Genomic DNA, 15,926 nt, shown 5'->3' with positions numbered 1-15,926 from the left:
TATTTGTAAGTATCATACACACAAATGCAGACGAAGGAGAACTGTTTTATAGTCATCTATTCCCAGTTGAAGTAGAAGAAGATGGAAACTGAGAAAGCAGTGTCTGTGCTGTTACATCTCAGTGGTGCACAGCAGTATAGAAGGCCAGGAGCACAGCACGGCACAGGAATGGGCTCTCCGCTCAGTCTTAGGAAGCCCAGCAGCAGTACTCTGACACCAGCGCCTGCCCTGCAATGGCATCTGCCCCTGGCTCCACTAAGAACACAGCTTGCTGCCCACGGGATTTTGTTCCTAGTCTTACGTGTGCTGGGTTGGAATATTTCTAAGTGATGTGGTCTCTACTGAGGCAGTTATGAAATCAATAGCTAGAATTACGTGTCTGCATGAAGATCACATGGTATCTTGAGAAGGAGATTTTTTTTTTGAGCATCTGCCAAGTCATACGCCGCTGCTGTGATAACCAGTGCTTCATAATCTTAGAGCTGACAAGCATGTTTGTCACCTTTCACACCGGTTCTCTCTTGATGCCTTTGGACCATTTTAGTACTTACAGGAAGTCCATAAAAGAAGAAAATCACTGCAAGTCTTAGGTCAGTCAATTTCGTTGTTTTAATACCCCAATGGTACATTTCCATTGAAAAGAATATAGAAAATAATGAATATTTTGTGTTGTGAATTAGTTGGTTTGCAGTTCTTGTGTGTGCCTGACCTGTTGAATGTAAGTACTTTGTAATTGAATAATTCTCAAAAGCGTCAATATTGGCATGTTTTAAGACACTAACAGTGTTATTGCTTTTTCTAGTCATTTGCCTCGTGGGATTGGGCCTGGTGGTCTTCTTCTTCAGTTTTCTACTTTCAATATTTCGTTCAAAGTACCATGGCTATCCATATAGGTAATATATTTATACTAATAAGGATGTTTTCATTTTAAACGAACAGTATAAGTATTTCAGTGGTTAGTTGGAGTTAATAGAAGCATCTAAATCACTAGTTGTTTGATTATAGTGCTATTAAGACAGGTCTGAGGTCGGGGCACCCAGCATTTGTTCAGCATCATGGACTATGCAGAGACAGCTCTTGTTAACGCTGTGGATTTTCATTTTAGAATGAATGTAAATGTGTGCATAGGTACAAAATGATTTTCAAGTAACAGACTTTGACATAATCACTTCTTTATTTGTAATAATTGGGACATTATTTCAAGATTGCTTTCTTCTAGAATCTACTCTTCTGTGTCCTTTAAAGTTACAGCAGCTTTGGGATGCTGCAAACTTTTAATAGTAGGACCATAATACCTGAATCAGGGTCCCTTTCTGCTTACTCTGTTTCCAATGTGAGTTGGGCTTCTACCGTATAAGGTGGCTCACACCCTGTGAGGGCTCCACTATAGTAGAGTTGGACTCTTGGGACTGGTAATGTAGATAAACTCTCTTAAAATAACTCAGATGTGGGCACCATCCCTAAAAATTGGTTTGTGAGTATGAGACTCAACAGGTGAGATGAAAAAACTTGAGGAGTTGTTGCTAAGCAACAGAATCGATGGGAAGAAAGCTGGTCCAGAGAGCCTGGGAATCACAGTGCCTCTAGCAAGGAGAGTGAGAGTGAGGAAGCAGAAGGCAGCCTTTCCAAGACTCAGACTGCACTGTGCTGTTGGAGTGGGGAGGTGGGTCACCCACTTGTTTTGTTTCAGTAAGAAGTTAGTTTCTTGGGTTTATGTTCTAGCTTCTTTATGAATTCCTGCACGCTTTGGCTTTCATTCTGTTTCAACATTTCATTCTTTTTTAAATCATTTTATTTGTTTACATTTCAAATGATATTCCCCTTCCTGATTATCCCACCACAAGCCCCCTCCCCTTTGCTTCTATGAGGGTGTTCCCCCACCCAGCCCCCTCCAGCATCCCCCTATGCTGGGGTATCAAGCCTTCACAGGACCAAGGGCCTCAACATTTCCTTCTTTTCTCAATAATTTTAATTAATTCCATTATAGTTTTATAACTTGATTTCTTCTATATGAAATCCTTTTTTGATTAAAATACAAATGAATAATCTGAAGTTGGCCCACACAATACATTATTTCACACAAAGTTCAAAATTTCTATTTTCTTTTTTTTTCATATATGTATCTGCTTAAAGTGTAACGTCTACTTATATATCTGTCATGCCTTTTTTATTATCTTTAATCTTTTTATCCAGTTGTTATCTCCCCCTCCTTTCTGCCCTCTGACAGTTCCTCATTCCATTCCTCCTCCCCTGTCTCCAAAAGGATGTCTCTACGCCTCCATGACTATCCCACACCCTGCCAGGCCTCTCCACTCCCAGAGGCCTCACATCTCTCAAGGGTTAGGTGGTGCTTCTCTTACTGAGGCCCTGCCATGCTTAAGGCTTCTCCATTTTAATCCTGAGAGCGCTCTGCAGCATCAGCCTGTCCCATACTTTAATTAACTTCAGAGACCGCCTTTGAGACTTTGATAACTAGACTTGTCCTGATCCAGTCTAGTTGAGACCACAAACACATTGTAACTTTCCTAGGTGTTCTGTGTATAAATAAAGACAGTTTTACATACCTCATTTTTATTTGTATGAGATCATACATGTAAGTCGCTTTGAATATCACTAATTGTAGTAATTATTCAGTAAATGTTTAATGCTAATTATCATTAATTCTGATATAAATATTGACACTCATATTTTACACTTTTCTCTAAATGGAGTTTTCTTCACAGTGTACACCAAGCAGCTTTGGTTCATATTTACATAATTCATTTGAGTGTAAAACAGATTTTTACTGAACCTTTTGATGAATTTAATTGGGCTCCAGAGTCCCTTGAAACTTGCCAGTGAAATATCAAGATTCTTAGAGATTTCATCTAATTACCATCTGACATATAATTCAGAAGACATTTCATTTTGCTGGTAGCCCTGACTTAATTTTATATATTGAATAAAAATTGACCTTATCCTTTGCTGGATTTTCTAAGAAGACAATGCTGGTATGGATAGATGTGGTATTCACTTAGAGATTATTAATAATTATCTCCTCAGCCTTTTCTGCTGGCACTCAGACGTACAAGTATTTTCTGTAGATGTCTCTAAAAACATCTGTGGGTCATCAAAGTCTCTGCTGAAGTAGGAGAAAGCATTAGATGTCTGTATTCGTTCCATCACTGTGTGTCTAACTGAACAATCTGAACGGGCTCAGAGCGACACAAGCATAATGAGAAAAACTAATTAGAAGCAAAAGATCTGAATGCAACTTCTGGATTTGCTTTTGCACTTTATTAAATAAGAGCTCCTACTCTATGGTTGCACAAGATCAGATTGAAATATCTAAGGTCTTCCTTTTGTAATTTAGAGACTTAGAATTAGCCTCATCCTCATCATTTTTCCCTTAGCGAGCTGGAGACAAGTAGCTAAAGGTGTCTAGTTTCTGTTCCCGTGCCGGTGTCATAGCTATACAAGTTTATATGTGCTTACACATACCTACCTCAGAATCGTGTGTAATATTTGTGTAGTCCCTGACATCCTCTTGGTTCTCAGTGGCTCTCCTAACCTCTCTTCATCTGCAGCAGGCACTTTTGCATTCGCTCATCACCTCACTGCATCACATTGTCTTTATGTACAGTCACCCATGTGGCTTCATTCCTTTCCTTTGCAGAAGACTATATTAGGGGAAACAGTCCTTGACACATTTTATGTCTACAAAGGTCTGTGCACATAGTAGGTTCTTATCTTATACTTGCTAGATGAATGTTTTTTCAATACATTGTCCCCTTAGGGTGATATAAAAGAGCCATTAAAACAGAGTGGGGAGTACTGGCCTGCATCCTTCTCTAACCCCAGGAGCTCTAATTCCTGTTGCGTGACATCCCTGGTGTTGGACACTTGCCTCACACAACTAAGAGAACTTACGGAAAGACAGTTAAAAATCAGACTGCATATTAATTCATTATGTACAGCAGGCTCAGAAATGTGCTCTCATATTAAAAAAGAACATGGAGTTCATTATGCCTTTTGTTGTTTTGAGTTATGATCAATAGCATTAAAATATGTGATGATATTCATTTGAGGAACTTCATAATAGCCTAAAATTTCGGATGAGCATGAACAGGCATAGCAGGGGGGAAGAGCTTGTGACGTATAGTGTTTACATAGTTCATATTTACTTAGACATCTCAGATATCCGTCTCTCATCTACTAGGATAATGCAAACTCTGGAGCTGTAAGAATAGAGAAAAGGTCTGCTGTGCAGACTGCATGAGAGTGACAAGAATTCACTGGTGCTACCTTTCTCGTGCTGAGTTCTATATCTGAAGAATGCATAAAGGCCCAGAGAGACAGTTCAAAAAGACGTGGGGGTGCTCTGAAGGCGCCAATGTCTGTTGACGCTCTGCTCTAGACTAAGAAATCAGTCTAAATCTTATAATAATAATGTGCAAACGGAAATCGAGTCTTAAGGATTATTTTTTCCATATTGTTGTATTTCCTTGTGGTGTATTGGAAAGTGATCTGGACATTGAGTGAGAAGATGTGATTGGGACCAAGGCACTTAAAACTCTGTACCCTCAGGCAAGTCCTTTCATTTTCCCCACCTTTCAAATAAAGACCATTAAAGATCAGTTACAGCAAGGTGCTACTCTATAAATAGACAGCTGAGATAAGCTGGATTGCAGCCTGATAAGCTTTACTTTGCTGCTATAAGGACAACCCCCCCCCATGACACCAGTAGTCTTTGACAAACTGTATATTATTTAAATAATAATATACAAGCACATCCCCTCCACCTTGACTCACTTTTATTGTCACTTTATAGAATATAAAAGTGAATCACTTGACAGAAATATTTAATTCTGCCCAGTAAAAAATGTAGCCAAATCCCATTTGTCATTAACAAATAAATCTTAATATCCAATATTAATATGAATTAAGTCCAAAATAATTTAGTAAAAAGTTTAAAATGGTATGTGGATTCTTCACTGTACATCCTAGCCCCTCAAATCTCAGAAAAGTAGTATCCTACAGGTAATTTCTGTAGCAGACTACAGCTTCCTTACTGTTCCAGGAGCTTTCCCCATTGAGCAATGCTGGAAGCAGAAGAGGACTTGGTCCTAGGCTTTATTAATAGACATGTCATCAAAATTTCTACTTAGTATGCCTCTCTGTAAAAAGTCTGTAGATACCTGACCTTAAACTTGGTAGCTATTGCCTTCTATAACTATGAATAGAGTAATTTCTTCTCCGGGGTCTCTTACTCCTAAGAAAAGCTAGAATTTCTTAAGGTCTTGTCAAAAGATAAGCTGTTTCAGAATTGAACACTTTCCAGGGTTCTATAATCTCTTAGTAAGGAAAGGGTCTCGGGGCTTTAGGCCAATGAGATCATCCTAAGGGCTATAGCAGTGAGCACGTGGATCAGTGAAAGCAGTAGCTGTAAGGAGTTAACAGTCAACTGGTAGTCAGGTGTGGTACATACCTACCTGCCTTGGGAAATGAAAGCAGGAAGATCAAGAGCTCATCGCCAGTCTTGACTACACAGTAAACCCTTGCCTCCAGCATTAAAAAAGAAACACGAAAATCCAACTTACTTTGTACTTAATGGAGGTCCTTTTCCCTGAGCAATTTGATGAGAAACCTGACAGTTGCCCACTTACCACATATGTGGTTCTTATTGGAGAGTCTCCCTGGCCACTGGAGCTCCTGACTCTTCCCTTGCCAAGAACATGAAGAGCAGTGAATGAGAAAAACAAACAAAAATGCAGTTAAACATCTCAATACTTAACCAGCTTTAGTTGTACAAAATGCATTTCTTTTCAAAGTACTGTGCACATCCAGTGTTTTCAAAACACCATGAAGAGGTGAAGAGGTGAATTCAAAAGAGGAAGTGTGGGCCACTGTTTCCAGCATCTCAGACAGTGCAGGGGGAGGGGACAGAAACCATCAGGATGGAGTCCTCAGCCCACGGGCCTGCCTCCCTAGCACTTAATTGACGATCTTCTTCCTTTCTAGCTGCAAGGCCTAGGTTTTGTGACATGGCACTCATTCCTCTGTTTTTCCTGATTGTCTCAGTGCCAAGTGTATTAGCTATGAGACTCAGGACTGCGTAATCACTTGAACAGCTCATTTCTACTTGCCCCAGGTCAGCATCATCTGTGCATCCAGATGATGTCTTCTTCCACTTACCCTGTCTTCAGCTTCTCACTGACACAGGGAATTGTAGTTCTTCTACTCAGCCCACATCCTCACCCTAGGCTGCTCAAAGACTAGTCCCCTCATGGCCTTTTTTCACTCTTGCCATTTTAATGACATTCTCCGTACCTCGGACTTTCTGTCTAGTGGACAGATGTAAGGACCATGGCTTGTTCTTCACCTTCCTGTGGCCCCTTCTGTGGCACTCAACAGCGCATGTCGATTAATTATCAGTAGCACTTTGCTAACTGCTGGTTTAAAGCGACTCTGAGAAGGGGCTATAATTAGCGGAAATTTGAATCATGTGATTCTATAAGTGGTTACTTTGAATTTTAGGCAAAGACCTTTCTAGTGTAATTCTGGGAGTATCACCCTCGGGAAGTCAGGAGCAGCAGGGGTTTTGTTTTGTTTTGTTTGTTTTCCTGAATCCTGGCTATGAAGAAAAGAGCCAACATAAAGAATCAGTTGAGCCCTTCCTCACTTTATATCATACACTATTATCCTCTGCATCCCTCACACGGTTCGACCACTAGTAAAGCTTCAGAGACAACAGACACAGCTATGTACCTTGGACTAAAAGAAAGGAAGTGTTTGAGGGTTATCTGTATGTTTGCACACATTATCCAGTCACTACATGAACAGTTCACTCTGTTACTCAGTAGCTTCTAGTGTAGACTGTTAGCTCAGATGACAGAGCATGTATTCACATCCATACAGTACCAACCAGCCAGGACTCAATCTCTGCTATGAATATGCAGAGTCCTGTAACCACCATGATAGCCTTGTGGGAACAGCATGACAGCAGGCCCCATTCAGATCAGCAGCTTGTCTTTCAGAAAACGGACAGCACTGGGAATACTGGTAAATACAAGGGAAATATGCAAGAATCATTGAAAGTATGAGTATAAAAGAACAGTCACCCCGTTTGGCCATATTTCAACAACATTAAACAGGAACAGAAAAAGCAAAAGGAGGTACATTAGCTCAAGCTAGATGGAAATAAGAAGTACCGATAACTAAATACATGACCGTAAACATGGACATCAATGTGTCTTTATATAAAAAACATCCTGAGTGGTTACCCTGAGTATGAGAGCTAGCTCCTTTCTAAGAAACATTTTTTTTAAGATTTCCTTTTATATTTTTGAGTGTTTGCCTGCACGAATGATATTCATGCCTAGTAACCATAGACCAGAAAGGGACATGTGACCCAATGGAATGGGAGTTATGGATGGCATTGAGCTACCATATGGTTGGGGGGAACAAAACTGAAGTCCTCTAGCCAAAAGTAACAGTGTTTACTAGATTTACCATTTAATATTAAGACATTTAGTAAGTTAGTTTGATTACACAAGTCATTTCATAATGGCATTTGAAAGTGACTACTGTAAAAAAAAAAAATATTGAGCATTTAGGTTTGGGAAAAGCACCCCAGAGTGAACAGATAGCATTAACCATGAGTCAGTTTTTATGTTACAAATGTTAAATCATAGGGGACAAGTAAGCCAGCTCGGCAGTGAAGATCACTGGCGATGGTCTTCCAGGTTTAATTCCCAGCAGCAGGGTAGGTAGCCCACAACTTTACCTCCACTCCCAGGGGACTTGACACCATGCTCTGGCCTTCTTGGATACCAGGCACATACAAGATACACAGACATACATGCAGGCAAAATACACACAAATAAATTTAAGAAAATATAGTGTAATCTCAGAGTTCCTTTTATTCTGCTCTGCAGATACGACATTCTAAATATTAGAAATTTTTTGTAACCTTTCTAGTTCTAAAAGGGCACAAAAGTATAAAGGTATAAAAGTCTTTTTGCTTTAATAGAGGTGTAGTTTTAGTGGTAATGATAGCTTAGGTTGTAAGTAATTACTCTTTTATATAAGCAAAAGAATTGTAAGTGCAGTAAAAGTATGAAACTTCTTTAAGAGAGCCAACATAGATATTATTTCCAGTCCACTCCCTGTAGTCCCTATGTCTCCATTGTAACTGCTGATTTCTCTGTTGCTCTCTTAGCACACACTCTGTCACCACCGACCCAGTCCTTTCTGAAAGCCTGACCCTATTACAGGGGCTCCTTTCAAAAGCAGACCCTCAGAGCAGTTCCAGTTAGCTGAATATAATTATGATATTTTTGTTACATTTATGTGAGCTAATTTAGAACAAAGCCGATAGCTTGTTGTGTTTTTCTTTTGCTCAGTATGTAATAATTTCCTTTCTCTTTCAGCTTTTTAATTAAATGAAGTCACCTCGGACTATCATAAAGTGAAGAGAAGCTGTTCCTGACACTATATTATTTGGAATTCTTGAGGTTCACTCCTTGTTGATTGTGATACATTAGCTTATTCTTGTATAATTTTTTTAAACTGTGGATTTTCCTAAAACATTTAATTTATAGAAATGGATGTGTAACATTCTGTAATCCGCAATGGACTATCAAAGTGTTTTTAAATATTCTCAATGTATGCTACAGGAGTGAAATAAATGACATTGTAACTATGAATCCATGCTTTAGAACTGTGTGTCTTCTAAGTAAGGATACCCCATGTTAGTAAGGAGATCCATGGACTGAATGTAAAAGACTTGCTAGTACTGTACAGAGTTAGAGCATATGCATGAACTGTGTCGTGTGGATAGTAATTCTTACTTCAGTCTCACTTATAAAGGATGTACACTGTTACAAAAGTGTTCTGTTATTCTTCTTCACAACTAGATCATAATACATAGAGGACAAAGACATGGAGAAATGGTAATGCCACTTCAGATCCTTAGCCTGAAGAAAGGAGCTGGGGGGACCTAACATGCACTGTCACCACACCTCCAATGGAGTCAGGCAGGAGAGCCAGCACACCGCGACTGACACTATTTCACCCTTTTCTTCAAAATCCTTTACAAATTCTGAGTCATGAGATCCAATCTACTCTTCCGCGGTCACTTTTCTTTTGTTGAATGGAAGCCTCTGCCTTATCACCGTGGAGACGGGATCCCTGTGAATTGTTACTTTTCTGTGGATGACTCAATGAAGAGTTTTGATAACCAAACACAGGAAGGAGTGTAACTACTATTACCTTTATAACCAACATAAGTGTTGTGTATAGCATGTACATCACAATATTTATTCCTCATATCTTTTAAATGGACAGGAAATGAAAGTAAGTTCCTGTGAGTTACAGAGATAGTATAAACCAGCAAAAAACCAAAATAGAAGTTGTGCCTTTGAAACTTTTTTAACTGTGTACTGCAACTCAAAGATGAATTCAGGAGATTTCTTTATTTGTGTCAATAAGTTTTAACATTTTTAAAAGCTTATTAACTAATTCTCATTAATACCTGAATAGCAAAACTGCGGAGTGATTCATCCATTGGCAGTCCCGGCTGTATAGTCACAAACAGGACTAGGGTTATCCGTTCAGTTTACCTATTTTGTACTTAGAAATTTCTATGAAGGTAGGAGCTATAAAAGATTAATGGAGCATGTTTATCAGCAATATATCCTAGGAGAATGTGTTTGTTATCTTTCGAAATGTGCTAATATTCTTGGAAATTACATTATAATTTAGAACCATATTAGCTTTATCACATACTCTGATATCTGTTATTAAGGCATAATTTCCTTAGTTCACTTCACAGATTTAATAAATTCAGCATTGAAATGCCATTTATGGAAAAGTTGGCAAATTATCTGCCTGGTGCCTACCCTAGGTATTACTTGAATTGCAGTAGTGTCCATCTAGTATTACTGTAGTCTCAAAACTTAACTGACTCAACTTCAGAGAGTGCAATTAGAATTTCTTGCTAAACATTAAAAATAACAGATATTTGATATAATTAAATTTTGTTGTTCCCTGTATCTTAAAATTATTTTCTAGTTAGTATACAGGTAATTATAATATACTGACAAAACATTTCAAATCTCACTTTAAAGCCTGTAGCCAGGCCATCTTAGCCCATGTACTAGAGGTCGGGAGGTAGATATTTCCTTATCCTTTATAAGTAAGAAATTTTTCAGGCAATGTTTTATAATTTTCCTAATATAGTCAATTAATTAACAGTTTTTTTCAAGGACTGGAACTCCTGCTCCAAGGGGCTCTAGTGCCTCTGGGCCTTCCTGGTATTTGCCCTTCTATGTTCATACCCGAACACAGGCACATAAATGAAAAAAATGTTCATATTTTATCATATTGCCAGAGAACCTGTTGTTTTTTAAAAAAACAATAAAATACATTCAGCATAAGATAGTACAGAATGTGCCATTCTTAAATGTTGGTATACTACTCAGAAGATGGCAGATATAGTAAGAGTAAGAATAGGAAACTCAAGAGATCCAGTCCTCCTTAGAAGCCAGTATCTATTTTGCCAAAAATTTTGAAAATAGGCTTATAGCAACCAAGCAAAAATGTAATTAAGCCACCAACACCTAGAACCCAATAGAATGGATAAAAGCCTTATATCTTCTCTTACTCTAATTCCTTGTTAGCAGTAATGGTTGCTGATCTTGGTTTCTAGTTTGGGAGGGAATAGAACAACAACCCTAGTTTCTAAGAGACCAAGGGGTTCCCTTTTGTTTCATTCACTCAGAATTGTCTTGAAGTGAAGAAGATGGAGGGATGGTTCAACATAAATAAATCAGTAACGTACACCACATAAATACACCAAAGAACAGAAACTACATGGTCATATTGTTAAATGTAGAAAGGACCCTTAGTAACATTCCTTCATGGTAAATGCCCAAAAGAGTTTAGGGTACAGAGTATATGTCTCACTAGAATAAAGGCAATTTTACACCAAGCTTGTAGTTGGAGAAAAATGCAAAGCCTTTCTAGTAGCATCATTGAGAAGACTAGGATATCCACTCTACTTGACTCCTTTCAATATAGCACATGAATTCTTAGTTCAGTGAGAGCAATAAAGGAGATACAAATATAGCAATCAGTCCCCTCCCCTTTTGTACATGGGATGATTCTGTACATCAGAGAATCCATACTACCGATAAACACTTTTCAGCAAAGCATAAGGATCAAAATTTGAATCATAGGACAAGAATTAACTAATCTGTCACTGGCCTGGACATTTCATCCCTAGGGCTTGGAGGTGCTTTGCACACTGCCAGAGGAGGAAAGTGATCGTCAGTCATACCTATGAACCCTGAAAACTACAATACTGACCAGAATGGCAAAACATGAACACTGGTGCATCGTGTGAATAATGTGGGAGTAATCAACCACTTTCTAATTGGATGTAAGGTCCAGTCCACATGATGAAACCCATTCATAGCATAGTTACTAGGGCTAAGAGCATGTGACTAGTAAAGTCTTAGACCCTAAGGGAGATCCTACTATTATTATGCTAATCAGACAGCTTTAAACTGACTCTAACAATGTGTTATGATACCCATAAATCAGTACATCCCTCAACCTTCATCAGAGACCCAATAGAAGGACCCAGAACTAGTGAAGGGGCAGAGAATAGGAAATTTTGGATAGCTCAGCCCTAAAGGGAGCAAATATCACACCCATCCTCTCCACTTTCAGTGATCACTATAAGAGGACACTAAAAGGTTCTTAAGAGCCCAATGTGATGGGTGGCCAGTGTTTTTCTGTACATAATGAGGTAGTTGCAAATGAGATGGCTCAGACGTCGTATAGACATGATAGACAAAACTTGAACAATCTTAAGAAATACGATTGCACCACGGTGAGGGTAGATGGCCACAAAGTGTTACCATTGGCTGAGAAACTTTTCATAATTTATAGCTGCTAGAAAAGTTGGTTGGTTTTATCTAAGAGTGTAACTCTTGGCAGATCCACCACAATATAGTAGATCACCAGACATTCAAAGAGTTTATGTGAAGCACAAATTGGACTTGATAAGCTCTCCCTGTTGTTTTGTTTTTTGAAACTCTTCAAAAGACTGTGTTAGATAGCTGGCTGAAGAAGAATGAGATTAGATCTATATCAAGAATCAAAAGTAAATCTAAATGTGATCAAAGTGCTTAATTTAAAACATGAAATATCAAGATCTGCTAATGTAAATAGACCTATCACCCTCAAGGAAATAGAAGCAGCCATTACTCCCAACCAAAGAACCCAGGGCCAGGTGGTTTTAGCATAGACTTCTACAAGACTTTCAAGAGCTAATACCAACACTCCTCAGCTTATTCCACAAAGTAAAGACAGAAGGAGCATTGCCAAACTCATTTTATGAGGCTACCATCACCCTAATACCCAAACCAGACAAAAGATGCAACAGAGAGAATTACAGAGTAATTTCCTTCATGAACATAGAAACAAAAAATAATAAAATACTTGAAAACCAAATCCAAGAACACATCAAAAAGATCATCAGCCATGAGGCCATGGACAAGTAAAGGCTTCACAGAGATAACACAGTGTAGGGATGCTTCAATATACGAAGATCAGTCAATGTAATCCACTATATAAAGAAAGGAAAAAAAGCACAGGATGATACTAGATGCTAAAAAGGCCTTTGACACAATTCAACATCTCTTAATGATAAAAGTCTTGGAGAGGTCACAAGGATACAAGGGACATACCTAAACATAAGAAGGACAATTTACAGTAAGCCCATAGCCAACATCGGGTTAAATGGAGAGAAACTTGAAATTCCACCAAAATCAAGAACTAAACAAAGAACTATCTATCACCCGGTCCAAAATCCAAGTCTAAATGGATCAAAGACTTCAATGTAGAACCAGAAAACTTAATGTGGTAGAACAGAACGTAGGGAATATCCTTCAATGCATTGGCATAGACAGCTTTCTGAACAGAGCACCAGTAGCACAAGCACTAAAATCAACAATAAGTGGGACATAAGAAACTGAAAAGCTTTTGTGAGGCAAAGGACACCATCAATTAGGACAACAGCCTACAGAATGGGAAAAGATTTTTCCTAACTCCATGTCTGATAGAGGGCTAATATAAAAAACCTTTGTAAAGAACTCATGAAACTATACATCAACAAACTAAATAGCCTAATTAAAAATGGAGTACAGAGGGGCTGGGGATTTAGCTCAGTGGTAGAGCGCTTACCTAGGAAGCGCAAGGCCCTGGGTTCGGTCCCCAGCTCCGAAAAAAAGAACCAAAAAAAAAAAAAAAAATGGAGTACAGATATAAACTATAAACAGAATTCTCAGCAGAGGAATCTCTAATGGCTGATCAACACTTAAATGTCCAACATCCTTACCATTAGGAAAATGCAAATCAAAACTGAGATTCTATCTTACTACATCCATCAGAATGGCTAAGATCAAAAACACAAGTGGCAGTTCTTGTTGGTAAGGATATGAAGCAAAGGGAATTCTTGATTGCTTATGGTAGTGGACGACTTGTACAGCCACATTGGAAATCAGTATGGCAGTTTCTCAGGAAATTGGGAATCATTCTACCTCAAGACCCAGCCACACTCAGACTGGCATATACCCAGGATGTTCCATGCTACCACACGACACCTACTTAACTCTGTTCATAGTAGCTTTATTCATAATAGCCAGAAACTGGAAACATAGTTGTCCCTAAACCAAAGAATTGATAAAGAAAATGCAACTGTTTTATTTGCACAGTGGAATATTACTCTGCTATCAAAAATAACATTAAAATTTGCTAGCTAATGGGTGGACCAGAAAAGAAAATCATTGAGTGGGGTAACCCAGACCCAGAAAGAGAAGGTATATCCTCACAAGTGGATATTATCTGTAAAATAAAGGATAATTGTGCTACAATTTACAGAGGCAGGCTAAACAACAGGGAGTGCTTAAAGGGGACACAGATCTTCCTATGAAGGGGAAATAAAATAGATTCTTGGGTGGACTGGGGGCAGATGAGGATTGGAATAGGAAAGATGAGGTGAGTAGATAGAGAAAATACTGGGACAACTGGAGGGAAGAGGGGATCATTTTGAGAGTGAGGTAAAAATCTAGTATAATGGAAACTCCATGGAATGGAAGAGGTTAGCACTAGTGAGACTCCTGGTACTGAGGGGCAGGGAGCCTGAACTGGCCATCCTCTGCAACCAGAAAAGGCCTCAAGCAATGGGATAGAGATGTTAACCCAGTCACAAAACCTCTGGACTACAGTCTATCCTGCCTGCAGAGTTGCTTGGATCAGAGCCTATACCATAATCGTCAGAGTTCAGAGAGACTCCATTCAGCAACTGATGGGAGCAGATGCAGAGCTCCACAGCCAAAATGAAGTGGAGCTTGGAGAGTGCAGCAAAGAAGGGGGAGGAAGGATTCGAGAAGCCAGAAGAATGGAGAGCACCACACAAACACAGCTCAAAGAATAAGCTGACCAGGACTCAGGCTCACAGAGATCAGGGAACCTGCATGGTTCTGACTTCGGTTCTCTGCATATTTGTTATGGTTGAATAGCTCAGTGTTCTTATGGGAATGCTAGCAGTGGCAGTGGGAGCTCTCTTTAACTTATGCCTGCCCTTAGGACCTTTTTCCTCCTACTGTGTTGCCTCCTCCAGCCTTGATGGCAGAATATGTGCCTGGTCTTAATATAGCTTGTTATACTGTATTTTACTGATGTCCCTAGAAGTCCTGCTCTTTTGCCGAGGGGAGGTGTAGGAGGTGTGGATTTAGGGAAAGTGGGATAGGGCATGGAGGAGAGAGAGTGGTAGAAGGGAGGGAGAGGGAACTGCAGTGTGGATGTAATATATGACAGAAGAATAAATAAAAAATAAACTCTATAAAGCTGAAATACAAAGGGAATCATAGGGAACATATTCTAAGACATCAACATGGGTAGAAATTAAGTGCAACACTCAGCTTAGAAAACAACCCTAAGAATGGACAAATTGGTTTGCTCAGCCATACTCTCAAAGTATTAAAAAGAAATTTTCAATAAAAACTCATACATTTGAAATTTAATCAAAACTGCTGGTAGCAAAGGAAACAGCATTGCAAAAAGACATCAGAATGGAGGTCTTTGTCAGCATGATGAGAGGATCTAATATGTAGAATAGCTGAAGAAGTGAAAATTTAAATACCATTAACCCATATTGCTGATGAAGAGATGAGCTTATAAACTAAACAGTCTGTGCCCTGAAAAATAAAAGCAAATGGACAATAATAAATAAGTAAAACAATAAATAAAATCTTCATCCTTAGCCACCCAGGAAATGTAATCTAAACTTTGAGATTCCGTCTCACACTAGTCAGAAAGGCTATTATCAACAATGTAATTGAGATATGTGATAAGTATACAAAGTTGTGTATCTTCTATGGAAATTAATGTGTAGATATCTCAAGATACTAATACTAGACTATGACCTGTCTATACTATTTCTGGGAATATACCCAGACAATTGTAATTCTCAACAGTGATATGAACACTTATTATTGCTCTACCAAATGCAAGGAAATGTAATTATTTTAGACATTCATCAGTAGATAAATGGACAAAAAAAAGTAGTACACATATGCTATGTAATTTATTCACCCATAAAAGAATTAAATCAGACAAGATTGGGTGCATTCAAGGTGTATACAGCCACCCAATTAGATAAGATGGATGAAGCAAAGAAGTGCAGGTGTACAGGAGCCGGATGTAGATCTCTCCTGACAGACACAGCCAGAATACAGCAAATACATAGGCGAATGCCAGCAGCAAACCACTGAACTGAGAACAGGACTCCGTTGAAGGAATCAGAGAAAGGACTGGAAGAGCTTGAAGGGGCTCGAGACCCCATATGTACAACAATGCCAAGCAACCAGAGCTTC

General features: G+C 38.9%; 2 protein-coding genes and 1 long non-coding RNA gene across 5 annotated transcripts in view; 1 reads left to right on the top strand and 2 right to left on the bottom strand.

Annotated features, from left to right (window-relative positions):
• Positions 1-8,869, top strand: part of Tusc3 (tumor suppressor candidate 3) — a 148,578-nt gene extending 139,709 nt beyond the window's left edge. Inside the window, exons 8-9 of one of the 2 annotated variants that reach the window (XM_087587916.1) lie at positions 803-893; positions 8,412-8,869. In XM_087587916.1, the coding sequence (XP_087444042.1) occupies positions 803-893; positions 8,412-8,427 (107 nt within the window). In that variant the 3' untranslated portion in view covers positions 8,428-8,869. The remainder of the gene's footprint in view (positions 1-802; positions 894-8,411) is intronic. The other variant, NM_001004212.1, reaches the window with a different exon arrangement.
• Erich1 (glutamate-rich 1) overlaps positions 1-15,926 on the bottom strand; it is a gene marked incomplete at its 5' end in the record, with an annotated part of 52,793,804 nt that overhangs the window by 22,374,486 nt on the left and 30,403,392 nt on the right.
• Positions 1-15,926, bottom strand: part of LOC148000580 (uncharacterized) — a 95,250-nt gene that overhangs the window by 69,190 nt on the left and 10,134 nt on the right. The window contains exon 3 of one of the 3 annotated variants that reach the window (XR_015639933.1): positions 2,120-5,702. The exons of the other annotated variants lie outside the window; for them this stretch is intronic. This is a non-coding gene — a long non-coding RNA (uncharacterized LOC148000580). Of the gene's footprint in view, positions 1-2,119; positions 5,703-15,926 lie in introns of those variants that run through there. 3 annotated transcript variants of the gene reach the window in all.

This window comes from Rattus norvegicus, chromosome 16 (assembly GCF_021556685.1).
Source record: "Rattus norvegicus strain SHRSP/BbbUtx chromosome 16, alternate assembly SHRSP_T2T, whole genome shotgun sequence".
NCBI lineage: Eukaryota > Metazoa > Chordata > Mammalia > Rodentia > Muridae > Rattus > Rattus norvegicus.
Note: the sequence above shows the minus strand (reverse complement) of the source record. Positions and strands in the feature narration are given on the sequence as shown.